At 41.7% G+C, this 27,113-nt stretch overlaps 2 protein-coding genes and 1 pseudogene across 2 annotated transcripts; all 3 read right to left on the reverse strand.

Annotated features, from left to right (window-relative positions):
• Positions 1-2,983: 2,983 nt before the first annotated feature.
• Positions 2,984-3,910, reverse strand: LOC129402442 (olfactory receptor 2T27-like). The gene has a single exon (XM_055129023.1). The coding sequence runs from the start codon at positions 3,908-3,910 to the stop codon at positions 2,984-2,986; it is 927 nt and encodes a 308-aa protein (XP_054984998.1).
• An 8,800-nt stretch (positions 3,911-12,710) lies between these two features.
• LOC129402518 (olfactory receptor 2T27-like) lies at positions 12,711-17,256 on the reverse strand (annotated as a pseudogene).
• A 7,847-nt stretch (positions 17,257-25,103) lies between these two features.
• Positions 25,104-26,030, reverse strand: LOC101546982 (olfactory receptor 2T27-like). The gene has a single exon (XM_004611623.2). The coding sequence runs from the start codon at positions 26,028-26,030 to the stop codon at positions 25,104-25,106; it is 927 nt and encodes a 308-aa protein (XP_004611680.2).
• Positions 26,031-27,113: the final 1,083 nt, after the last annotated feature.

The raw sequence follows: 27,113 nt of genomic DNA on the forward strand, positions 1-27,113 counted from the left end.
ACTAGTGAAAGAATGGGTTCTCGAACTTTATATGAGGGAAACATGAGCACAAAAATGTATAAATCTGTAACTGTACCCTCACGCTTATTCACTAATTAAAAATAAATAAATTTTTTTTAAATGCTTCTTTTCCCGCAGGTCCGACGTTGGGGGGGAAGGGACTCCAAACAATAATACTGAGTTTTTTGTTGAAATATTGAATGCAATCAAAGTAAAGAGAAAGTGAAGTGAAGTTTACCAGCTACATAGGTGGGACTTAGGGTGGGGGAGAGGTTTACTGTGGATCTTAGTGGTGGAATATGTGCACTGGTGAAGGAATGGGTCTTCGAGCATTGTATAACTGAGACATAAGCCTGAAAGCTTTGTAAATTTCCACATGGTGATTCAATAAAATAAATAATAAATAAATAAATAATTTTAAATAATGTGCAAGTTTCAAAAATATGAAACTAAAGAAAGTCAGGGCCTGAGACATAGCACAGTGGGTAAGGTGCTTCCCTGGATTCTTATGACTCAGATTCAATGCCTGGCAGGAGGAATCACTGAGCACCACTGGGTAGATGTAGCCCACACTCACAAAATAAAGCTAACATTCTGTTAAAGAATGGAGCCAGAGAAAAAATAAATTAACACAGAATTTATTTTTTCAAAGACAGAAAACAACTGCACACAAATAAAGGCCAGTCAGAAACCACTGGAAAGACAAAATGGTACATTTGTAAATGAAAAGACATGAAGTAGTTGCACAGACAGGCAGAGAAGATTCATCTATAGCTGCCTACAGGACCCTTTCAGGTGTGTGGACACATGGATTAATAGGAAGGTGGAAACAAGATAATCGGTGGAACTGAAAAAGCAGCCCACCTATCCATGCGCATTAGGAAACACAGTTGTTGGAACGAGACAAGGAGCCAGTGAAGGAGAGATCAGTGGCAAAAGAGGCCTAACTGAAGAGTATAATGTGACCAGCTGACATGCAACACTCGTGGGAGCACAAGCCATACCCAAAAATATACTCAGTGATTCAATTTTTTAAAAAAGAAAATTTGGAATAAAACCAGGATCTATCACCCTAAACATATATTTATGTATATATACACACATGTATGTATATATGTGCACACATGTATATATATACATATATGTACTCAAGTTGTAAGAAAGCTTTGAATATAAGACTTAAACCACAAATCCCAGAAGCAGACATGGGTTGTCAGCTACTTGACCTATGTTACAACATTCAAATCATGGAGGTGACTCTCAGCAAAAAGAAAACCAAAAATGTATGAAATTTTTAGTTTAGTGATATTTACTTTAGTTCAAACTGGTAAAGAGCAGATGACCTAATGAAAATAATAGTAAGCCTTGAAAATCACATAGTTTCCATGAATATATACAAAACTTCATCTTCATCATCATCATCATCATCATCATCATCATCATCCCCTTGATCTTCGAATTTCTTGAGCAGTCTCACTAACATCTCCATTCGTCCTAGCTCTGAGATTACAGAAGTCTCTGTCTACTTCTCCTTCCGAACAATGCCGCATTGGAGGCTCTTTCAGGTCAGGGAAATAAGACCCAGCATTGTTATTGGTTTTGGCATATGAATACACCATGGTAAGTTTATGAGGCTCTCCAAAGTGGGCAGGATACTCATGGTAGCTAGCCAGGTTCTCCCAGAGAGAGAACTAGGCTACAAGATGTCCCAAGGCTGCTTCCAGGAGCTTGGTTTTAAGTCTCTGGGTTTGGGTCGTTGGTGGATTTACACGGTGCTGGGGGCAGTCCCTGGGTGTGACCACCTAGGTACTGGGAATTGGGAAATATGGGCGGAAGAGACCCAGTCACGATGTTAGGAGGCTTGAAGGTCTCAGCCCCGGGTCCAAAACACCTGGGTTCCTCTGCCAGTACCTTCATGCATGAGGTTCATCCAAACGTGTGGAGAGGGGCCTTGTGTGCATGGCTGTGGCTAGGCTCCAAGGTCTTCGGCCACTTGAGCACTGCTCGGGGTGTGGAGAAAATTTGGAGCCCACCCCGTCAGAGGGGCCCTCGGAAGTCAGCCAGGCACTCAGGCAAGAGACTCTCTACAAAACTTATCAAAACATATTGCAAACGGAAAATAGGAAAATGGCCTAAAAAATTTCTCAAACAGGCACAAAATACATGTGTGATTATGCATATACATACATAACATCACTAAACATCACTAATCATCAGAACACAAAATCATATCTCTGATAATCCCTATTACCAAAAAAACACACAAGTATAATTCAAGCTTAAGTAAGAAAACATAAATATATATCTAGATTTACTTATATGAAATATAGAAAACAGATGAACAAACAAAAGATACAAATTTCAAAGACACTGAAAATGAAAGATACTTGTAGTTGTAGGCAGAGAGAGAAATTGAGAATTTGGGACTGAGGTGAAAAAAATACATTCTATTATTAATTTCAGAAGGTTATTACTATCAATTATTCCTCAATATCAACAAGTATGACACTGTACTAATACAGATGAAATTTATTACGTTAAATCTAGATAATAAAAATGATTTTTATTAAACTTAATAAACTTTCCTTAAACTTAATTTAAAAGAGTCACTCAGAACACATCTAAATTCCAAAAGAACAATAATTGCACTAGGGCAATTGTGAATACACACAAGAACATCTTCCTTCTGAAGATCTAAATATTCTTAAAACTTAAAGATGATATTTGCAACAATAAAGACATAGGTAAGAAATTAGTCAATTTACCATTTACTACCATTAGTCACAAAGGTTACAGGATTAATATTGTGTTCTAAAAATATGTATCGATTGCTAAGAGATTTGTGAACATACTTATTATATTTCTGAAAATATCTGGTATCTGACATACATAAGTATGTCAAGATATATACACGTTAAATTTCATTAGAAAACAAAGGACAGTTCCCTTGGTTGATGTTATAAACTGAAACACTCCAGAGTCCTCATTTTCCAAGAACTTTCCAGAAGGCTCTAGCAACATCCTTGTTCCGCAAGCTGTAGATGAGAGGGTTGAGCATGGGCGTTATAATAGTGTAAAAGATAGAGACCAATTCCTCCTGCTCAGGGGTGTGGTAGGACTTTGGCACAATGTACTTGATGATGGCAGCACCATAGAAGAGGGACACCACAATCACGTGAGAAGAGCACGTAGTCAAGGCTTTCCTGAGTCCCTGCCTTGACCCCATGCCCAGTACAGTGGACAGTATGCTGCCATAGGAGCCCAGAATAGCTGAAAAAGGAAGAAGGATAAAAACCACCCCACTCACAAAAACACCCTTTTCATACTGGGAGGTGTCCACACACACCACTTTCAGGAGAGCTGGGATCTCACAAAAGAAATGATGGATTTCCCGGGAGCCACAGTAGGGAAGAGTCAGAGTGTAGATCACATGGATCAAGCCATTGAGCAGGGCCCCCAGCCAGGTCACAAGTACCAACAACACGCAGACCCTGGGGCGCATGAGGATGGGATAGCGCAGTGGCTGGCAGATGGCGACATATCGGTCATAGGACATCACAGCCAGCAACAGGAATTCTGATCCAACCAGCGTGGTGAAGAGGAACATCTGAAAGCTGCACCCTATGAAGGAGATGCGGCGATCCCCAGAGAGAAAGACCAGGACCATCTTGGGGACAAAAGTGCAGATATACAAGAGATCCATGAGGGAGAGCTGGCTGAGCAGGAAGTACATGGGGTTGTGGAGAAGAGGGTCAGCCCAGATGAGGAGGAGAATTGTGGAGTTGCCAAGCAGGGCGACTAGAAGGTCCACCAAGGTGAGTGCCACGATGACCCAGGGAACTGGGGTGCCGTGAAACAGATCCAGGAGGATGAAATCACTCCCTGAAGTCTGGTTGCTCTGCCATGCCATCCTCTTCAGCCTACTTGTGTCTTGCAGACAGTTGCAAAAGCAAGGGGCACAGTCTCTGTATCATTGTACCAGATAAAATCAGACAGCAATCTCATTTTTGTTACTTCAATCACCACATACTTTTTTTTTTGCTTTTTGGGTCACACCCAGCCATGCTCAGGGGTTACTCCTGGCTTTGCACTCAGGAATTACTCCTGGCGGTGCTTGGGGGACCATATGGGATGCCGGGGATCGAACCCGGGTCGGCCGCGTGCAAGGCAAACGCCCTACCTGCTGTGCTATCGCTCCGGCCCTCACCACATACTTTTAAACCTCAAAGGCTTCTAGAAATATTTTTCTAATATATGTACAACAAGTTACACTTATGCCCATAGGATTCAAATCTAGACTCAAAACCATAAATGCTAACGCTATCATAACATATAATCTAATTACAATAATTCATATATACATATATGAATCTCTTGCCACATCTGGCTGTCTTCATGGAGGCCCATTGGAGCAGGGCGGGTTGAGTTTCCCTCCATGTCCAGAGCAGAGCCCCACCCACCGAAGACCTCCGGGACTCTGCCACAGCCACACTCAAGGCCTCTTTCCACACATTCGGAGAAACTGACAGAGAAACCCAGGTGTACGGGACCCAGGGCTAACATCTCCAAGCCTGCTCAGATCAGGACTGGGCTTACTCCACACAGACCCTCCATTTTCCAGTCGCTTGGTAGCCACACCAAAAAAGTGCCCCTGGAGCTGTGTAATTCCAGCAACAGCCAAGATCCAGAGACTATAAAACAACGCTTCCAGAAGTTGTTTTACAGAAGACGTCTTATAGCATAGTTCTCCCTCTCAGAGAACCTTGCAAGGTACCGAAAGAATCCTGACCGCAGGACAGAGCCTGGCAAGCTCTCCGTGGTGTATTCGATATACCAAACACAGTAACAATGACGGGTCTCATTCCCTTTAACCAGAAAGAGCATCCAATGTTGCCCGCTGGAAAGAACAAGTAAAGAGAGGCTGCTAAAACATCAGGCCTAAAATGAATGGAGACATTACTTGTTCCCACTCGAATAAATTGAGATGACAGTGATACAGTGATAAAGTGATGCATATATATGTATATATGTGCATATATACATATATACATAGTTGTTGGGTTTTTGTTGCTGTTGGGGTCACACCTAGCAGTACTCAAGGGTTACCCTGGGTCTGCACTCAGAAATTATTCCTGCAAGTGCTTAGGAGACTATATTGGATGCTGAGACTCAAACCTAGGTGAAATGCCCTACCTGCTGTACCCTGGCTCCAGTCCTTTAAAATACTTTTAAATTGACTCAAGGGGCTGAGGAGATAGTACAGAGGCTAAGGCACTTGCTTTACATATAGGTGATACCTGATTGTTTTAGTTCTTTTGTATTTTGGCCATACCTGGCCAAATACAAAATACAATGCAATGCTCAGGGGTTATGCCTGGCTCTGCACTCAGGAACCAGTCCTGGCAATGCTCCAAGTACCTTATGGTGTTCCAAGAAATGAACCTGGGTCAATCAAAGTACTTTACCTCATGTACTATCTCTCTGCTGCCTGACCCCAGTTCTGAGTTCTATCCCCAGCACCACCAAAAGTGATCCTTGGGTCACCAAAAGTGACCTGGGAGTAAGTCCTAAGTAGCACCAGATGTGGCCCCAAAACACAAGAAGTACTGACAGGAAACGTGGAAAAAAAATTAATTTAAACTGATAAGCACTCATGAACTAGGTTCATTAATTTTATCTACATCATGATCAACCGTTTCATAAAAAAATATAAGGAACTATAGCACTGTAGCACTGTCTTTGTCATCCCATTGTTCATCGATTTTACCCGAGCGGGCACCAGTAACGTTTCAATTGTGACATTTATTACCGGTTTTGGCATATCGAATATGTCAAGGGTAGCTTGCCAGGCTCTGCCATGCGGGCAGGATACTCTCAATAGCTTGCCGGGCTCTTAGAGAGGGACGTAAGATTCGAACCTGGGTCGGCTGCATGCAAGGCAAATGCCCTACCATGTGTGCTATCACTCCAGAAATAAATGGAACAATTATGGAAATCCAGAATAACTTCTCATTTTTATTATAACTTGGACATCAAAGAAATTCCTCTTAAGAGAAATTTCATAAGAATGAAAAAAGGGCTGGTGAGATAGTACATAGGGTAGGGTGCTTGCCTTGCATGCAGCCAACTCAGGTTCAATCCCCAGTACCCCGTATGGTCCCCAAAGTCTGACCAGAAGAGATCCTGGAGAACGAAGCCAGGAGTAAGTTCTGAACATTGCTGAGTGTAGGGGAAAAAAGTCAGTGCTAACTTTTGAAACTTAGTGTGTATTTCTGTTATTTAATATATCAAATAAACCTCCTGGGAGGAGAGGCTGTACACCCAGCTACACACACATTTCACATGGCAACACTCTGAGGAAGAGGGTGTCAGCGAGAGGCAGCAGGCATGAGGACAGACACGGTTGCTCATGGAAACCACCCTGGTGCTCTACCCAACAGGAATCCCTGTCCCACATGGCTAGTCCTGCAGCAAGAATGCTGGGGAAAAGACACAGGTGTCCTTCTTTCCTCTATCTTGGCCTGGGTCTCTGCCCAACTGAACCTATTTCTCAGAAGACAGGCTCTTGGCACTGTCTCAGGATGAAGTGAGCATCAAATCGCAAGAGCAAGCAATAAGAGTTTTTGTTTTCACACAGATTTTTGTCTTTCTCTTAGATTATGCTTAATAAGGAATATTCAAAAATTTTACTGATGGGGGGCTGTAACAATAGCATATTGGGTAGGGCATTTGGCTTGCACACGGCCGACCCGGGTTTGATTCCCAGCATCCCATATGGTCCCCTGAGCACCACCTGTGGTAATTTTTGAGTTCAGAGCCAGTTGTATCCTCTGTGCATTGCCATGTATGACCCAAAAAGAACAAAAAAATTTGACTGACACTTTAAATGGAATCTTGGAATTTGTGCTACTGACTTAATAAAGCAGACATTTAAACTAATACAGGTCTGGTCTGTTGGGATAGTATCATTTGGAGGACACTCTGCTGAATCAGCACCCTGAACCACAGCCCTCTCAGACACAGGACACGAGAGGCACCGGCTGCACTTACCCTCACGCCTCAGAGTCTGAAATATCAGGGAAGAAATGGAGCTCAACTCCTGAGCAAAGGGTAACATGTGGGGATCCACAAACATACACTTAAAATTCCAAAACTACATCAGGTAAGTTGACTATCATAGTACATAAATAGCATATTGAATTTGTGAAACCTAAGTATTTTCAATAACAAATATGTCACATAATGTGAAGGGAAGACCTCTCAGGGTCTTCCCTAGCCTACCTGACTGAATATTCACCTGGTTTGCTCAACCCTTACATTCCAAGGTGAACATAACATTGTTCTCTAATCACAGTAGAAAGGACATCTGTACCTATATATTCATTGCAGCACTATTCACAATAGCCAAAATCTGGAAACAACCCGAGTGCCCATAAAACAGATGGCTGCTTAAAGAAACTTTGGTACATCTACACAATGGAATACGATGCAGCTGTTAGGAGAGATGAAGTCATAAAACTTGCTTATAAATGGATAAACGTGAAGAGTATCATGCTAAGTGAAATGAGTCAGAAAGAGAGGGACAGACATAGAGGGACTGCTCTCATTGTGAAGTGTAGCATAGCATCACATGACGCTGATACCCAAGGACGATAGATACAAGGGCAAGGGGAATTGCCCCATAGATGAAAGACTGCTTCATGAGCACAGGGGAGAAGGCAGCTGGAATAGAGAAGGGATCACTAAGAAAATGATGACTGGAGGGACTAGTTGGGATGGGAGATGCACGCCAAAAGTAGATAATGGACCAAACATGATGACCTCTCAGTGTCTGTGTTGCAAGCCATAATGCCCAAAAGTAGAGAGATAATGTGGGGAATATTGTCTGCCATAGAGGCAGAGGGAGGGTGGGAAAGGCGGGGCATACCCAGGATACTGTTGGTGCGGAATGTGCACTGGTGGAGGAATGAGTGTTTGATCATTGTGAGATTATAACCCAAACATGAAAGCTTGTAACTATCTCACGGTGATTTAATAAAATATTTTTTAAAACAAAACATTGTGCTCTAATACAAGATGTGTATCTCAGGATGGAAAAATATTTTTTTTTGCTTTTTGGATCACACTTGGCTATGCATAGGGGCCACTCCTGGCTCTTGCACTCAGGAAATACACCTGACGGTCCTGGGAATCAAACCCAGGTCGGCCGTGTGCAAAGCAAGTGCCTTATCAGCTGTCCTATGACTCAAGCCCCAGAAAAATAATTTTAATCATAAAAGGTCTTTTAAATCAGTCCTAACTCAGATAACATCACCCAATATATTAATTGCTAGTGGATAAACATTAATTTGGAAAAATAATTTCCTGTCAAAATTTTTATATAATTATAGTGAATTCAATATTCACATACTGGTATGATGATTTCATTAGAGATTTGAAACATCCCAATTCACTTCAGTTTTCAAAAAAAATTTTCCAAAAAAAATCCTGAATGTTGTAGATAGACAAATTCTTTCATATTTGACCAACTAACATATGTTTCTGCATAAAAGTGACTTCAGGTGTCTACCCTGGAAATATCTAGGGAACTGTAGCTTTTGAAAATGAAGTTAAAGTATGTCATCAATCCAACATTAGCAGCTGCCTTCTTATCGAAAATGGCAATGAATTCCAATTTTCATTGATATTAGATGAGGTGTTAGATGAATTGGACTACTGGTCTCAACAGAATATGTCAATAATCAGAATAAGACATAATTATATGCTATAAATATATGCACATTTTAAAGAGATAGCTTTTAAAGTTTATGAATTATAAACAAAAGGTTCATATACCAATCATGAAGCATCCTAATGTACTTTTCCAACCTATCCTGAGGAAATGCTGCCACTTACCCATGTGAGCAAAACCCATGCAGCCTATGAACTGGGGCAGGTGCGGGTCATGTTCCTCCAACAGCAGAAGCCCACAGGCACCAAGGCTAAGAGGTTAAATACTTTGGATCATTGCTACAACCGTCGAAGTACTATTTGCTGCTCCCTCTCCATCCTCAGAGGGGATGTTCCCAATCAGAGCACAGGTCCCCCAGGTGATGTGCACCAATTATCACACTGTTCTGCTGGACAAAGAAATGACTAGAGCTTAGCTCAGAAGGACAGGCACCAGCTACCATCGGGAATGCATAGTGATCTGTCACCAAGTGTAACCCACTGCCATTCCCCAAACAGGCATTAGTAGGTAGCTGTCGGGAGAATAAGCCATTCCAGAGCAATTCTGCAATTGAAAATCACAAATTTCCACTCCCACGTGGAAACACAAGGGAGTGACTGCTCGTGTACCCACCAGGGAGAAGAGGGAATTCTGACCAGAGAAAACCATCCACTTGCCCTTATTCATACAGAGAACAGTTGCAGGAAAAACACAAAACCTTCCCCGAGACAAGAAAAGGCAGTAACAAGCTGAGTTTCTTAACAGGGAGGGAGCACAGGAGCCCCCAGAGGAAACGGTGGTTCTAAACCTCGAAATACAGGGGCTGAACTGACAGGCAGGAGGCTAAGTTGGGAGAAGCTGGAACTGAAAACGCTGGTGCTGGGAGATGGCAGGTTCTGGGCTTGAAGGGAACAACCTTCCACCGGAACCAGGGACCAGGACCCCTAGCAGTCTGCACACATGCAAGATCCTCTCCTGGCTCCCAGTGGGGAGAGGGACCACTGACAGAACTCAGCTTCCTCTCCACAAAGGCCTGCTCCATGGGGACGGTGTTTACCGGAGACCAGATGTGCCAACCTAAAGGGCTGCTCCCCAAATCAAGGATTACTTATGAGCAATCCTGGAGACCAAAAGGGAACCCCATGATATGTTCAAAGTGGTGCCAAACCACGTTAGTTAAGAACACCCATACTGGAATACTTAGCAAGATTACAACTCAAAACTGGAAGTGTGTATACCATAGAAACAAAACCTACAACTCCATAACTAAGACACAGATATTCCAAGAAATATTTATTTATTTATTTATTTATTTTTAATTAGTGAATCACTGTGAGGGCACATTTACAGATTTATACACTTTTGTGCTTATGCTTCCCTCATACAAAGTTCGGGAACCCATCTCTTCACCAGTGCCCATTCTCCACCACCAGTAAACCCAGCATCCCTCCCACCCTCCCCAATCCCATCTCCCCCCACCCCACCCTGCCACTGTGGAAGGGCATTCCCTTCTGTTCTCTCTCTCTAATTAGCTGTTGTGGTTTGCAATAAAGGTGCTGAGTGGCCACTGTGCTCAGTCTCTAGCCCTCATTCAGCCTGCAACTCCCTTCCCCCACATGGCCTTCGACTACATTATAGTTGGTGATCCCTTCTCTGAGTTGCCCTTTCCCCAGAATGTGAGGCCAGCCTCCAAGTCATGGAGTCAACCTCCTGGTACTTATTTCTACAGTTCTTGGGTGTTAGTCTCCCACTCTGTTATTCTATATACCCTAGATGAGTGCAATCTTTCTATGTCTGACTCTCTCTTTCTGACTCATTTCACTCAGCATGAAACTTTTCATGCAGATCCACTTAAATACAAAATTCATGACCTCCTTTTTTCTGACAGCTGCACAGTATTCCATTGTATAGATGTACCAAAGTTTCCTCAACCAGTCATTCGTTCTAGGGCATTCGGGTTTTTTCCAGATTCTGGCTATTGTAAACAGTGCTGCGATGAACATACATGTGCAGATGTTGTTTCGATTATACTTTTTTGCCTCTCTGGGATATATTCCCAGCGATGGTATTGTTGGGTCAAATGGGAGCTCAATATCTAATTTTTTGAGAATCGTCCATATTGTTTTCCAGAAGGGCTGAACCAGTCAGCATTCCCACCAGCAGTGTAGAAGGGTCCCTTTCTCCCCACATCCTCTCCAACAGCAGTTGCTTTTGTTCTTTTGGATGTGTGCCAGTCTCTGTGGTGTGAGGTGGTATCTCATGGTTGTTTTGATCTACATCTCCCTGATGATTAGTGATGTAGAGGACTTTTTCATGTGCCTTTTGGCCATTCGTATTTCTTCCTTGGTAAAGTTTCTGTTCATTTCTTCGCCCTATTTTTTGATGGGGTTGGATGTTTTCTTCTTGTAGAGTTCAACCAGTGCTTTATATACCATTGATATCAACCCCTTATCTGATGGGTATTGTGTAAATATCCTTTCCCATTCTGTGGATAGTCTTTGGATTCTGGTCACTGTATCTTTTGCAGTGCAGAAGCTATTTAGTTTAATGTAGTCCCATTTGTTGATCTCTGTTTTTACTAGATTGCTTAGTTCTGTGTAACCTTTGAAGATACCTTTATCTTCAATATATTGAGGGTTTTGCCAACCTTGTCTTCAATGTACCTTATGGTTTGTGGTCTAATGTTGAGGTCTTTAATCCATTTTGATCTGACTTTTGTGCATGGTGTCAGGTCAAGGTCTAAGCCCATTTTTTTACATGTGGTTGTCCAGTTGTGCCAGCACCATTTGTTAAAGAGACTTTCCTTGATCCACTTCACATCTGTTGCTCCCTTATCGAAGATTAGATGGTCATACATTTGGGGTTGTGTATAGGGATATTCCATCCTGTTCCATTGGTCTACGGCTCTGCCTTTGTTCCAGTACCATGCTGTTTTAATTGTTACTGCTTTGTAGTAAAGTTTGAGGTTGGGGAGTGTGATGCCTCCCATCGTCTTTTTCCCAAGAATTGTTTTAGCTATCCTTGGACGCTTGTTGTTCCATATGAATTTTAGGATTGCTTGATCCGTTTCTTTGAAGAATGCCATGGGTATCCTTACTTGTGGAGTATTGTCATTTTGACAATATTGATTCTCCCTATCCACAGCAAGGTATATGTTTCCATTTTCTCATGTCCTCTTTTATTTCATGGAGTAGAGTTTTATAGTTTTCTTTGTAGAGGTCTTTTACATCCTTGGTTAGGCTGATTCCGAGGTACTTGATTTTCTGGGGCACGATTGTGAATGGGATTGCTTTTTTCGTGTCCCTTTCCTCTGCCTCATTGTTTGTATATAGGAAAGCCATGGATTTTTGGGTATTGATTTTGTAGCCTGCAACTTTACTGTATAAGTCTATTGTTTCTAAGAGTTTCTTAGTAGAGGCTTTGGGCTCCTCTAGATATAGTATCATATCATCTGCAAATAGTGAGAGTTTGATTTCTTCCTTTCCTATCTGGATGCCCTTAATCTCTTTTTCTTGTCTAACAGCTATTGCAAGTACTTCCAGTACTATATTGAAGAGAAGCGGAGAGAGTGGGCATCCTTGTCTTGTGCCTGATCTTAGAGGAAAGGCCCTTAGCTTTTCTCCATTGTGGATAATGCTTGCCATAGGCTTGTGGTAGACGGCTTCGACTATCTTGAGGAAAGTTCCTCCAAAACCCATTTTGGTGAGAGTTTTCATCATGAACAGATGTTGAATCTTGTCAACTGCTTTCTCTGCATCTATTGATATGATCATATGGTTTTTATCTTTACTTTTGTTGATATGATGGATTATGTTGATTGATTTCCGGATGTTAAACCATCCCTGCATCCCCGGGATGAATCCCACTTGGTCACGGTGTATGATCTTCTTGATGAGTTGTTGGATCCTATTTGCTAGTATTTTGTTGAGGATCTTCGCATCGGTGTTCATCAGGGATATTGGTCTATAATTTTCTTTCTTAGTGGTGTCTTTGTTTGCTTTTGGTATTAGGGTGATGTGTGCTTCATAGAAACTGTTTGGGAGAGTTCCTGTTTTTTCAATTTCCTGGAAGAGCTGGAGGAAAATTGGCAACAGGTCTTCTTGGAATGTTTGAAAGAATTCGCCAGTGAATCCATCTGGGCCTGGGCTTTTGTTTTTGGGGAGATTTTTTATTACAGTTTCAATTTCCTTAACATTAATGGGTCTATTCAAGTATTCCAAATCTTCTTTGTTCAGACTTGGGAGATTGTAGGAGTCAGGGAATTCATCCATTTTATTCCAAGAAATATTTAAAGGATTACTCACCACTGATGATAACAGATACAAAACGTAATCCTGAAAAATTTTTTTAAAAGTTAAAAAAAAATTTTTAATTTAAAAAAGTAATCGTGAAAAGAAAAATTAAAATCCCAGAGGTAGAATTATATAGGAAAGGCAGGGAATCTATCTCTTATGAATGAAGCATAAAGTCTGAAAAGCATCACACAGATACAATCTGAAACTACATGGAATAATTAAGAAATAAATACAATTAAAGTGTACACAAAGGGTTACCTTTTCCAGACTACCAAAATAGAGGATTTCAGTAATATGAATTTTTTGAATGAACTCAAAGTTTAAATCTCTCAATAAAAGCAACTGTTGTACATACTGAATATTATACATGAACCACATGTCAACCACAAAGGAAAACCTTACACATAAAATATGTGCATGTCGGCCCCAAGTGTGGCCACACGACCTCATATCTCTTCATTCTCAGCAATGGAAAACAAATTATCAAATGCTTCTTTTCCAGCAGGTCTGACTTTGGTGGCGGGGAGGGACTCCAAACAATAATACTGAGTTTATTGTTGAAATATTGAATGCAATCTAAGTAAAGAGAAAGTGAAGTGAAATTTATCAGCTACACAGGTGAGATAGTGGGTGGGGGAGAGGTTTACCGTGGATCTTGCTGGTGGAATATGTGCACTGGTGAAGGGATGAGTCTTTGAGCATTGTATAACTGAGACATAAACCTGAAAGCTTTGTAACTTTCCACATAGTGATTCAATAAAATAAATAAAAAATAAATAAAATGTTTTTAAATGTGCAAGTTTCAAAAACATGAAACTAAAGAAAGTCAGGGCCTGAGACATAGCACAGTGGGTAAGGTGCTTGCCTTAGATGATGCTGAATCAGATTAAATCCCTGGCAGGAGGAACCACTGAGCACCACCGGGTAGATGTAGCCCACACTCACAAAATAAAGCTAACATTCTGTTAAAGAATGGAGCCAGAGAAAAAATAAATTAACACAGAATTTATTTTTTCAAAGACAGAAAACAACTGCACACAAATAAAGACCAGTCAGAAACCACTGGAAATACAAAATGGTACATTTGTAAATGAAAAGACATGAAGTGGTTGCACAGACAGGCAGAGAAGATTCATCTATAGCTGCCTACAGGACACTTTCAGGAGTGTGGACACATAGATTAAAAGGAAGGGGGGAAAAAGACAATCAGTGGAACTGAAAAAGCAGCCCACCTATCCATGCGCATTAGGAAACGAGACAAGGAGCCAAGTGAAGGAGAGATCAGTGGCAAAAGAGGCCAAACTGTACAGTATAATGTGACCAGCTGACATGCAACCCTCGTGGGAGCACAAGCCATACCCAAAAATATACTCAGTGATTCAATTTTTAAAAAAAGGAAATTTGGAATAAAACCAGGATCTATCACCTAAACATATATATGTATATATATACAAACATGTATGTATATATACACACATGAATATATATGTATATATGTACTCAAATTGTAAGAAAGCTTTGAATATAAGACTTAAACCAAAAATTCCAGAAGCAGACATCGGTTGTCAGCTACTTGACCTATGTTTCAACATTCAAATCATGGAAGTGACTCTCAGCAAAAAGAAAACCAAAAATATATGAAATTTTTAGTTTAGTGATATTTACTTTAGTTCAAGCTGATGAAAGAGCAGATGACCTAATGAAAATAATGGTAAGCCTTGAAAATCACATAATTTTCATGAATATATACAAAACTTCATCTTCATCATCATCATCATCATCATCATCATCCCGTTGATCTTCGAATATCTTGAGTAGTATCACTAACGTCGCCATTTGTCCTAGCTCTGAGATTACAGAAGCCTCTGTCTACTTCTCCTTCCGAACAATGCCGCATTGGAGGCTCTTTCAGGTCAGGGCAATGAGACCCAGCATTGTTATTGGTTTTGGCATATGAATACACAATGGGAAGTTTGTGAAGCTCTGCCAAGTGGGCAGGATACTCATGGTAGCTAGCCAGGTTCTCCCAGAGAGAGAACTAGGCTACAAGATGTCCCACGGCTGCTTCCAGGAGCTTGGTTTTAAGTCTCTGGGTTTGGGCCGTTGGTGGAATTACACGGTGCTGGGGAAATCCCTGGGTGTGACCACCTAGCTACTGGAAAGTGGGAAATCTGGGCAGGAAGAGACCCAGTCACGATCTTAGGAGGCTTGGAGGTCTCAGCCCCGGGTCCAAAACACCTGGGTTCCTCTGCCAGTACCTTCATGCATGAGGCTCATCCAAACGAGTGGAGAGGGGCCTTGTGTGCATGGCTGTGGCTAGATTCCAAGGTCTTCGGCCACCTGAGCGCTGCTCGGGGTGTGGAGGGAATTTGGAGCCCACCCCGTCAGAGGAGCCCTCATAAGACAGCCAGGAACTCAGGCAAGAGACTCTCTACAAAACTTATCAAAACATATTGCAAACGTAAAATAGGAAAATGGCCTAAAAAATTTCTAAAAAAGGCACAAAATATTTGTGTGTTTGTGCATATACATACGTAACATCACTAAACATCACTAATCATCAGAGTGTAAAATCATATCTCTGATAATCCCTATTACCAAAAATACACACAAGTATAATTCAAGCTTGACTAAGAAAACATAAATATACGTCTAGATTTACTTATATGAAATATAGAAAACAAATTAACTAACAAAGGAAACAAAATTAAAAGACACTGAAAATGATAGGTAGTTGTAGTTGTAGGCAGAGAGAGAAATTGAGAATTGGGGAGTGGGGTGAAAAGGGTACATTCTATTATTAATTTCAGAAGGTGATTACTATCAATTATTCCTCAATATCAACAAGTATGACACTGTACTAATACAGATGAAATTTATTACAATAAATCTAGTTAATAAAAATGATTTTTATTAAACTTAATAAATTTTCCTTTAATGTAATTTATAAGAGTCACTCAGAATACATCTATTTTCCAAAAGAACAATAATTGCACTAGGGCATTTATGAATGCACACAGGAACATCTTCCTTCTGAAGATCTAAATATTCTTAAAACTTAGATGACAGTCGCAACAATAAAGGCATATGTAAGAAATCAGTCAATTTACCATTTACTACCATTAGTCACAAAGGTTACAGGATTAATATTGTGTTCTAAAAATAATCATCGATTGCTAAGAGATTTGTGAACATATTATATTTCTGAAAATATCTGGTATCTGACATACATGAATATGTCAAGATCTATACAAGTTAAATTTCATTAGAAAACAAAGGACAGTTCCCTTGGTTGATATTATAAACTGAAACACTCCAGAGTCCTCATTTTCCAAGAACTTTCCAGAAGGCTCTAGCAACATCCTTGTTCCGCAGGCTGTAGATGAGAGGGTTGAGCATGGGCGTTATAATAGTGTAAAAGATAGAGACCAATTCCTCCTGCTCAGGGGTGTGGTAGGACTTTGGCACAATGTACTTGATGATGGCAGCACCATAGAAGAGGGACACCACAATCACGTGAGAAGAGCACGTAGTCAAGGCTTTCCTGAGTCCCTGCCTTGACCCCATGCCCAGTACAGTGGACAGTATGCTGCCATAGGAGCCCAGAATAGCTGAAAAAGGAAGAAGGATAAAAACCACCCCACTCACAAAAACACCCTTTTCATACTGGGAGGTGTCCACACACACCACTTTCAGGAGAGCTGGGACCTCACAAAAGAAATGATGGATTTCCCGGGAGCCACAGTAGGGCAGAGTCAGAGTGTAGATCACATGGATCATAGCATTGAACAGGGCCCCCAGCCAGGTCACAAGTACCAGCACCACGCAGACCCTGGGGCGCATGAGGATGGGATAGCGCAGTGGCTGGCAGATGGCAACATATCGGTCATACGCCATCACAGCCAGCAACAGGAATTCTGATCCAGCCAGAGTGTTGAAGAGGGACATCTGAAAGCTGCACCCTATGAAGGAGATGCGGCGATCCCCAGAGAGAAAGACCAGGACCATCTTGGGGACAAAAGTGCAGATATACAAGAGATCCATGAGGGAGAGCTGGCTGAGCAGGAAGTACATGGGGTTGTGGAGAAGAGGGTCAGCCCAGATGAGGAGGAGGATTGTGGAGTTGCCAAGCAGGGCGACCAGAAGGTCCACCAAGGTGAGTGCCACGAGGACCCAGGGAACTGGGGTGCCGTGAAACAGATCCAGGAGGATGAAATCACTCCCTGAAGTCTGGTTGCTCTGCCATGCCATCCTCTTCAGCCTACCTGTGTCTTGCAGACAGTTGCAAAAGCAAGGGGCACAGTCTCTGTATCATTTTACCAGATAAAATCGACAGCAATCTCATTTTTATTACTTAAATCACCACATACTTTTAAACCTCAAAAAAAGGCTTCTAGAAATATTTTTCTAATATATGTACAACAAGTTACACTTATGCTCATAGGATCCAAATCTAGACTCAAAACCATAAATATTAATACTATCATAACATATAACCTAATTACAAAAATTCATATATATATGAATATACATGTACATATATATGAATCTCTTGCCCCCACGACTGGCTGCCACAGCCACACTCAAGGCCTCTCTCTGCACGTTCAGAGAAACCAGCAGAGGAACCCAGGTGTACAGGACCCAGGCCTGAGATCTCCAAGCCTGCTTAGATCGGGAGTGGGTCTCCTACACCCAGACCCACCATTTTCCAGTAGCTTTGCAGCCACACCCACAAACTGCCCCTGGCACCTGTAATCCCATCAACAGCCAAAATCCAGAAACTATAAAACAATGCTCCTGGAAGTTGTTTTATAGAAGACCTCTTATAGCCTAGTTCTCCCTCTCAGAGAACCTTGCAAGTTACCAAGAGCATCCTGCCACACGGCAGAGCCTATCAAGATCTTTTTGGCATGTTCAGTATGCCAAACACAGCAGCAATGATGGATCTCATTCTCCTTACCATGAAAGAGCCTCCAATATCGGCACCACTGGAAAGAACGAGTAAAGACAGGCTGCTAAAATCTCAGGGCTAGAATGAATGGAGATGTTACTGGTGCCCGCTCGAATAAATTGGGATGACAGTGATAAAGTGATACATATATATGTATATATACATATACACATATATATACATAGTTGTTGTTGTTGTTTTCATTGTTGCTGTTACACCCAGCAGTACTCAAAGGTTACTCCTGGCTCTGCACTCAGATATTACTCCTGCAAGGGCTCAGGGGACCATATTGGATGCTGGAATTAAAACCTAGGTGAAATGCCCTACCTCTGTACCTTGGCTCCAGTCCTTTAAAATAGTTTTAAATTGACTCACGGGGTTGAGGAGATAGTACAGAGGCTAAGGCACTTGCTTTGCATATAGGTGATTCCCGATTGTTTTAGTTCTTCTGTATTTTGGCCACACCTGGCCAAATACAAATTACAATGCAATGCTCAGGGGTTATGCCTGGCTCTGCACTCAGGAACCAGTCCTGGCAATACTCTAAGTACCTTATGGTGTTCCAAGAAATGAACCTGGGTCAATCAAAGCACCTGACTCGATGTACTACATCTCTGACCCCTACCCCAGTTCTGAATTCTATCCCCAGAACCAACAAAAGTGATCCCTAGGTCACCAAAAGTGACCTGGGAGTAAATCCTAAGTAGCACCAGATGTGGCCCCAAAACACAAGAATTATTGACAGGAAACGTGAAAAAAAATTAAATTAAACTGATATGCACTCATGAACTTAGTTCATTAGTTTTATCTACATCATGATCATTCTTTTCATAAATAAATATATGGAGCTATAGCACTGTAGCACTGTCATTGTCATCCCACTGTTCATTGATATGCCAGAAAGGGCACCAGTATTGTTTCCATTGTGAGACTTATTACCGGTTATGGACTATCGAATATGTCAAGGGTAGGTTGCCAGGCTCGGCCGTGCGGGCAGGATACTCTCAGAAGCTTGCCGGGCTCTTAGAGAGGGACATAAGATTCAAACCCCAGTTGCCTGCACGCAAGGCAAATGTCCTACCCACTGTGCTATCACTCCAGAAATATATGGAACAATTATGGAAATCCAGAATAACTTCTCATTTTTATTATAACTTGGACTTCAAAAAAAAAAAGAAATTCCTCTTAAGAGAAATTTCATAAGAATGAAAAAGAGGACTGGAGAGATAATACATAGGGTAGGGCGCTTGCCTTGCTCGCAGCCAACTCAGGTTCAATCCCCAGGACCCTGTAGGTCCCCCAAGTCCCACAGAAGATATCCTGGAGAACTAAGCCAGGAGTAAGTCCTGAACATTGCTGAGTGTAGAAAAAAAAAGTTAGTGCTAACATTTGAAGCTTAGTGTGTATTTTTGTGCTTTAATATATCAAATAAACCTCCTGGGAGGAGAGGCTGTACACCCAGCACTCACACAGTTCACATGGCTACACTCTGAGGAAGAGGGTGTCAGCAAGAGGCAGCAGGCATGAGGAAAGACACGGTTGCTCATGAAAACCACCCTGGTGCTCTACCCAACAGGAATCCCTGTCCCACACGGCTAGTCCTGCAGCAAAAATGCTGGGGAAAAGACACAGGTGTCCTCCTTTCCTCTGTCCTGGTTTGGGTCTCTGCCTAACTGAACCTATTTCTCAGATGACAGGATCTTGGCACTCTCTCAGGATGAAGTGAGCATCAAATCTCAACAGCAAACAATAAAAATGTTGTTATTTTCATACATATTTTTGTCTTTCTCTTGGATTATGTTTAATACGCAGTATTCAAAAATTTTACTGACAATTTAAATGGAATCTTGTAATTTGTGCTACTGACTTAATAAAGCAGACATTTAAACTAATACAGGTCTGGTAGTTGGGATAGTATCATCTGGAGGACACTCTGCTGAATCAGCACCCTGAACCACAGCCCTCTCAGACATAGGACACGAGAGGCACCGGATGCACTGACCCTCACGCCTCAGAGTCTGAAATCTCAGGGAAGAAATGGAGCTCAACTCCTGAGCAAAGGGTAACATGTGGGGGATCCACAGACATACACTTAAAATTCCAAAACTGCATCAGGTAGGGTGAGTATCATAGTACATAAATAGCATATTGAATTTGTGAAACATAAGCATTTTCAATAACAAATATGTCACATAATGTGAAGGTGTCCCTCAGGGTCTTCCCTAGCCCACCTGATTGAATATTCACCCTGTTTGCTCAACCATTACATTCCAAGATGAACATAACATTGTGCTCTAAAAGTAGTGTTGTGTATCTCAGAATGAAAAAATAATTTTAATCATAAAAGGTCTTTTAAATCAGTCCTAACTCAGATAACATCACCCAATATATTAATGTTAGTGGATAAACATTAATTTGGAAAATTAATTTACTGTCAAATTTTTATATAATTACAGTGAATTCAATATTCACATACTGGTATGATGATTTCATTAGAGATTTGAAACATCCCCATTCACTTCAGTTTTCAAAAAAAGTTTTCCAAAAAAATTCCTGAATGTTGTAGACAGACAGATTCTTTCATATTTGACCACCTAACATATGTTTCTGCATAAAAGTGACTTCAGGTGTCTACCCTGGAAATATCTAGGGAACTGTAGCTTTCGAAAATGAAGTTAAAGTATGTCATCAATCCAACATTAGCAGCTGCCTTCTTATCTAAAATGGCAATGAATACCAATTTTCATTGATATTAGATGAGCTGTTAGATGAACCGGACTACTGGTCTCAACAGAATATGTCTATAATCAGAATAAGACATAGGTTATAGTTATAAATGTATGCACATTTTAAAAAGATGGCTTTTAGAGTTTCTCCATTATAAACAAAGGGTTCACATACCAATCATGAAGCATCCTAATGAACTTTTCCAGCCTATTCCTGAGGAAATGCTGCCACTTACCCATGTGAGCAAAACCCATGCAGCCTATGAACTGGGGCAGGTGCGGGTCATGTTCCTCCAACAGCAGAAGCCCACAGCACCAAGGCTAAGAGGTTAAATACTTTGGATCATTGCTTCAACCGTCGAAGGACTATTTGCTGCTCCCTCTCCATCCTCAGAGGGGCTGTTCCCAATCAGAGCTCAGGTCCCCCAGGTGATGTGCACCAATTATCTCACTGTTCTGCTGGACAAAGAAATGACTAGAGCTTAGCTCGGAAGGACAGGCACCAGCTACCATCGGGAATGCGTAGTGATCTGTCACCAATCCCCAAACAGGCATTAGTAGGTAGCTGTCGGGAGAATAAGCCATTCCAGAGCAATTCTGCAATTGAAAATCACAAATTTCCACTCCCACGTGGAAACACAAGGGAGTGACTGCTCGTGTGCCCACCAGGGAGAAGGGGGAATTCTGACCAGGTAAAACCATCCACTTGCCCTTATGCATTCAGAGAACGGTTTCAGAACAAACACAAAACCTTCCTCGAGACAAAAAAAGGCAATAACAGAGCTGAATATCTTTACAGGGAGGGAGCACAGGAGCCCCCAGAGGAAATGGTGGCTCTAACCTCAAAATACAGCGGCTGAACTGACAGGCAGGAGGCTAAGTTGGGAGAAGCTGGAACTGAAAACGCTGGTGCTGGGAGATGGTGGGTGCTGGGCTTGAAGGGAACAACCTTCCAACGGAACCAGGGACCAGGACCCCTGGCTGTCTGCACACATGCTAGATCCTCTCCTGGCCCCCAGTGGGGAGAGGGGACCACTGAGAGAACTCAGCTTCTCTCCACAAAGGCCCGCTCCATGGGGATGGTGTTTACCGGAGATCACATGTGCCAACCTAAAGGGCTTCTTCAAAAATCAAGGATTTCTTATGAGCAATCCTGGAAACCTAAAGGGAACCCCATGATATGTTCAAAGTGGTGCCAAACCGGGCTGGAGCGATAGCACAGCAGGTGGGGCATTTGCCTTGCACGTGGCCGACCTGGGTTCAAATCCCAGCATCCCATATGGTCCCCTGAGCACCGCCAGGAGTAATTCCTGAGTGCAGAGCCAGGAGTAACCCACTGTGCATCACCAGGTGTGACCCAAAAAGCAAAAATAAATAAATAAATACATAAATAAAAATTTAAAAAATTTTAAAAAAACAAAATGGTGCCAAACCACTTTAGTTAAGAACACCCATACTGGAATATTTAGCAAGATTACAACTCAAAACTGGAAGTGTGTATCATAAAAGCAAAACCTACAACTCCATAACTAAGACACAGATATTCCAAGAAATATTAAAAGGATTACTCAACTCTGATGATAACAGATACAAAAAGTAATCCTGAAAACAAAAATTAAAATCCCCAGAGATAGACTTATGTAGGAAAGGCAGGGAATCTATCTCTTATAAATGAAGCATAAAATGAAGCATAAAGTATGAAAAGCATCACACAGATATAATCTGAAACTGCATTGATTAACTAAAAAATAAATTAAAATGTATATAATGGGTTACCTTTTCTAGATCTACCGAAATAGAGGATTTTAGTAATATGAATTTTTTGAATGAACTAAAATTTTATAGTTCTCAACAAAAGCAACTGTTGTACATACTGAATGTTATACATGAACCACATGTCAACCAAAAAGGAAAATCTTACACGTAAAATATGTGCAATTTTCATAAATATGAAACTAACAAAAATCAGGGCCAGAGACATAGCACAGTGGGTTCGGTGCTTCCCTGGATGCTGCTGACTCAGATTCAATCCCTGGCAAGAGGAACCACTGAGCACCACCGGGTAGATGTAGCCCACACTCACAAAATAAAGCTAACATTCTGTTAAAGAATGGAGCAGGAGAAAAAATAAAAATTTACACAGAAAAACTTCAAAGACAGAAAACAGCTGCATACAAATAAAGGCCAGTCAGAAACCACTGGAAGGACAAAATGGTACATTTGTTAATGAAAAGACATGATGTGGTGGCACAGAGTAGCAGAGAAGATTCATCTATTGCTTCCTTTCAGGTGTGTGGACATATGGATTAAAAGGAAGGGGGGAACAAGAAAAGTGGAAAAAGCAGCCCACCTATCCATGGGCATTAGGAAAGACAGATGTTGGAATGAGACACAGAGCCAGTGAAAGAGAGATCAGTGGTAAGAGGCCAAACTGAACACTATAATGTGACCAGCTGACATGCAACCCTCGTGGGAGCACAAGCCATACCCAAAAATATACTCCGTGATTCAATTTTTAAAAAAAGGAAATTTGGAAAAAATTTAAAAATAAAGGAAATTTGGAATAAAAGTAGTTTGTATCTCCAAATATATGTATATATATATTATACATATATACTCAAATCGTAATAAAAGATTTAAACCAGATCCCAAAAGCAGAGATGGGTTGTCAGCTACTTGACCTATGTCTCAACATTCAATTCATTGAAGTGACTCTCAGTACAAAGAAAACCAAAAATGTATGAAATTTTTAGTTTAGTGATATTTACTTTAGTTTAGTTCAAACTGATAAAAGAGTAGATGACCTAATGAAAACTATTATAAGACTTGAAAATCGCATATTTTTATGAATATATACAAAACTTCATCATTATCATCATCCCATTGATCGTCAAATTTCTTGAGCAGTCTCACTAACGTCTCCATTCGTCCTAGTTCTGAGATTTCAGAAGCCTCTCTCTACTTGTCCTTCCCAACAATGTCGCATTAGAGGCTCTTTCAGGGTCAGGGGAAAGAGATCCAGCATTGTTACTGGTTTTGGCATATGAATACACCGTGGGAAATTTGTGAGGCTTTCCCATGTGGGCAGGAAACTATTAGTAGCTAGCCAGGTTCTCCCACAGAGAGAACTAGGCTACAAGATGTCCCTCGGCTGCTTCCAGGAGCTTGGTTTTAAGTCTCTGGGTTTGGGCCGTTGGTGGAATTACACGGTGCCGGGGGCAGTCCCTGGGTGTGACCACCTAGCTACTGGAAAGTGGGAAATCTGGGCAGAAGGGACCCAGTCCCGATCTGAGCAGGCTTGGAGATCTCAGCCCCGGGTCCCAAATACCTGGGTTCCTCTGCCGGTACCTTCATGCATGAGGTTTGTCCAAACGTGTGGAGAGGGGCCTTATGTGCATGGCTGTGGCTAGGCTCCAAGGTCTTTGGACGGGGGAGAACTGCTTGGAGTGTGCAGGGAAGTTGGAGCAGACCCCCTCCAAGGGGCAACGGGGAAGACAGCCAGGCACTCAGGCAAGAGACTCTCTACAAAACTTATCAAAACATATTGCAAACGTAAAATAGGGAAATGGCCTAAAAAATTTCTCAAACAGACACAAAATATATGTGTGATTGTGTATATTCATACGTAACATCACTAAACATCACTAATCATCAGAGTGTAAAATCATACCTCTGATAATCCCTATTACCAAAAATTCACACAAGTATAATTCAAGCTTAACTAATAAAACATAAAAATATGTCTAGATTTCATTTACAAAAAATATAGAAAACAGATTAACTAACAAAGTAAACAAAATTCAAAGACACTGAAAATGAAAGGTAGTTGTAGTTGTGAGCAGAGAGAGAAATTGAGAATTGGGGAGAGGGGTGAAAAGGGTACATTCTATTATTAATTTCAGAAGGGGATTACTATCAATTATTCCTCAATATCAACAAGTATGACACTGTACAAATACAAATGATATTTATTACTTTAAAAACTAGATAATAAAAATTATTTTTATTAAACTTAATAAACTTTCCTTAAACTTAATTTATAAGAGTCACTCAGAATACATCTAAATTCCAAAGAACAAAATTGAACTAGGGCAATTGTGCAGACACACAAGAACATTTTCCTTCTGAAGATCTAAATATTCTTAAAACTTAAAGATGATATTTGCAACAATAAAGACATATGTAAGAAATTAGTCAGTTTACCATTTACTACCATTAGTCACAAAGGTTACAGGATTAATATTGTGTTCTAAAAATAAGCATCGATTGCTAAGAGATTTTTGAACATATTTATTATATTTCTGAAAATTTGTGGTATCTGAAATACATGACTATGTCAGGATATATACACGTTAAATTTCATTAGAAAACAAAGGACAGTTCCCTTGGTTGATATTATAAACTGAAACACTCCAGAGTCCTCATTTTCCAAGAACTTTCCGGAAGGCTCTAGCAACATCCTTGTTCCGCAGGCTGTAGATGAGAGGATTGAGCATGGGCGTTATAATGGTGTAAAAGATAGAGACCAATTCCTCCTGCTCAGGGGTGTGGTAGGACTTTGGCACAATGTACTTGATGATGGCAGCACCATAGAAGAGGGACACCACAATCACGTGAGAAGAGCACGTAGTCAAGGCTTTCCTGAGTCCCTGCCTTGACCCCATGCCCAGTACAGTGGACAGTATGCTGCCATAGGAGCCCAGAATAGCTGAAAAAGGAAGAAGGATAAAAACCACCCCACTCACAAAAACACCCTTTTCATACTGGGAGGTGTCCACACAGACCACTTTCAGGAGAGCTGGGATCTCACAAAAGAAATGATGGATTTCCCGGGAGCCACAGTAAGGGAGATTCAGAGTGTAGATCACATGGATCATAGCATTGAACAGGGCCCCCAGCCAGGTCACAAGTACCAGCAACACGCAGACCCTTGGGCGCATGAGGATGGGATAGCGCAGTGGCTGGCAGATGGCGACATATCGGTCATAGGACATCACAGCCAGCAACAGGAATTCTGATCCCCCCAGAGTGGTGAATAGGGACATCTGAAAGCTGCACCCTATGAAGGAGATGCGGCGATCCCCAGAGAGAAAGACCAGGACCATCTTGGGGACAAAAGTGCAGATATACAAGAGATCCATGAGGGAGAGCTGGCTGAGCAGGAAGTACATGGGGTTGTGGAGAAGAGGGTCAGCCCAGATGAGGAGGAGGATTGTGGAGTTGCCAAGCAGGGCGACCAGAAGGTCCACCAAGGTGAGCGCCAAGAGTACCCAGGGAACTGGGGTTCCGTGAAACAGATCCAGGAGAATGAAATCACTCCCTGAAGTCTGGTTGCTCTGCCATGCCATCCTCTTCAGCCTACCTGTGACTTGGAGACAGTTGCAAAAGCAAGAGGCACAGTCTCTGTATCATTGTACCAGATAAAATCAGAAAGCAATCTCATTTTTGTTACTTCAATCACCACATACTTTTAAACCTCAAATAAAGGCTTCTAGAAATATTTTTCTAATATATGTACAACAAGTTACACTTATGCCCATAGGATCCAAATCTAAACTCAAAACCATAAATGTTAATGCTATCAAACGTATAACCTAATTACAAAAATTCATATATATATGAACATATGTATACATATATGAATGTCTTGCCCCCGCACCTAGCTGTCTTCACGGGGGACCCTCGGAGAGGGAGGGTTGAGTTTCCCTCTTGCCCTGAGCAGAACCCCACCAGCCAAAGACCTCCGGGACTCAGCCACAGCCACACTCAAGGCCTCTCTCCACACGTTCAGAGAAACCAGCAGAGGAACCCAGGTGTACAGGACCCAGGCTGAGATCTCCAAGCCTGCTCAGATTGGGAGTGGGTCTCCTACACCCAGACCCCCCATTTTCCAGTAGCTTTACAGCCACACCCAGGAACTGCCCCGGTGCATGTAATCCCATCAACAGCCAAAACCCAGACTATAAAACAATGCTCCCAGAAGTTGTTTTATAGAAGACCTCTTATAGCCTAGTTCTCCCTCTCAGAGAACCTTGCTAGGTACCAAGAGCATCCTGCCACATGGCAGAGCCTAGCAAGATCTTTGTGGTATATTCAATATGCCAAACACAGCAGCAATGATGGATCTCATTCTCCTTACCATGAAAGAGCCTCCAATATCGGCACCGCTGGAAAGAATGAGTAAAGAGAGGCTGCTAAAATCTCAGGGCTAGCTGGGGGGCTGGAGCGATAGCACAGCGGGTAGGGTATTTGCCTTGCTTGCGGCCGACTAGGGTTTGATTCCCAGCATCCCATATGGTACCCAGAGCATCGCCAGGAGTAATTCCTGAGTGCAGAGCCAGGAGTAACCCCTGTGCATCGCCAGGTGTGACACAAAAAGAAAAAAAAATCTCAGGGCTAGAACAAATGGAGACGTTACTGGTGCCAGCTCG

This window comes from Sorex araneus, chromosome 2 (genome assembly GCF_027595985.1).
Source record: "Sorex araneus isolate mSorAra2 chromosome 2, mSorAra2.pri, whole genome shotgun sequence".
Lineage (NCBI taxonomy): Eukaryota > Metazoa > Chordata > Mammalia > Eulipotyphla > Soricidae > Sorex > Sorex araneus.

Coding starts and splice junctions, on each gene's coding strand:
- LOC129402442 (XM_055129023.1), bottom strand. CDS start 3,910: ATGGCATGGCAGAGCAACCAGACTTCAGGGAGTGATTTCATCCTCCTG.
- LOC101546982 (XM_004611623.2), bottom strand. CDS start 26,030: ATGGCATGGCAGAGCAACCAGACTTCAGGGAGTGATTTCATTCTCCTG.